General features: G+C 30.2%; 1 protein-coding gene across 1 annotated transcript in view; it reads right to left on the minus strand.

The window, feature by feature from the left end:
* Nucleotides 1-756, minus strand: part of NDC80 (NDC80 kinetochore complex component) — a gene marked incomplete at its 5' end in the record, with an annotated part of 48,499 nt that overhangs the window by 7,009 nt on the left and 40,734 nt on the right. The window contains 2 exons of the mRNA XM_019665103.1: nucleotides 125-155; nucleotides 223-353. Coding sequence (XP_019520648.1) covers nucleotides 125-155; nucleotides 223-353 — 162 coding nt within the window. The remainder of the gene's footprint in view (nucleotides 1-124; nucleotides 156-222; nucleotides 354-756) is intronic.

The following is a 756-nucleotide window of genomic DNA, read 5'->3' on the forward strand; positions in this document are numbered from 1 at the left end:
TACTGGGGTACCAAAAAAAATGTATACACATGACTTCTATCCATCTTTTGTTATTGGTATATATTGAGTATTACAATTTTAATAGTTTTTTCCTTTCTTAAAATGTGTATACATTTTTCGTCACCTGCTGTAGATTAAAGCACGTAAACATAGACCTAGTTTTATAGAAATGTTAAATAAAACTGAAAATAAACATTATAAATCTTGGTGAAATGAACTTACTCCCGCTGAATAGAATCTAATTCATTCATAGCTTCACTGAGGCCCTCATTAACAGCACTCTCCAGCATATGCTTGTGTTTCTCCAAGGATTCCAGTTCATTGGCACATTTTTTGTCCTCTTCCTCAGCTTCCTATAGGGTAAAGTCATGGCTACAGTTTTTTGATATTCACATTCCATTTACTCCAGGCAGATTTTTAAAAAAATTTATGTAAAGCATTTTTAAAAACTAGGTTGCATCATCATTTGTATTTTCAGGATGCTTACTGCTTTACAAGTAAGATATTAAAATGCTCCTTTGGAAATCTTATACTGTAAACATAAATGTGATCTTTTCAACAGGCCTATATAAAATTCATTCAGCAGTATTATCAAGTCTATAATATTATACTCATAGGAAATTTTATAATACTCTGATTTAAATTTTTTCCATGAGCATCAAAGAGGCCTTTTTATATAAGTCAAAATGTGGATAACTTTTATACGACCATTATTTCACATATGTATTAATTATGTACAGGCAAAACAGACCAAAT

This window comes from Hipposideros armiger, unplaced genomic scaffold, assembly GCF_001890085.2.
Source record: "Hipposideros armiger isolate ML-2016 unplaced genomic scaffold, ASM189008v1 scaffold_433, whole genome shotgun sequence".
Taxonomy (NCBI): Eukaryota; Metazoa; Chordata; class Mammalia; order Chiroptera; family Hipposideridae; genus Hipposideros; species Hipposideros armiger.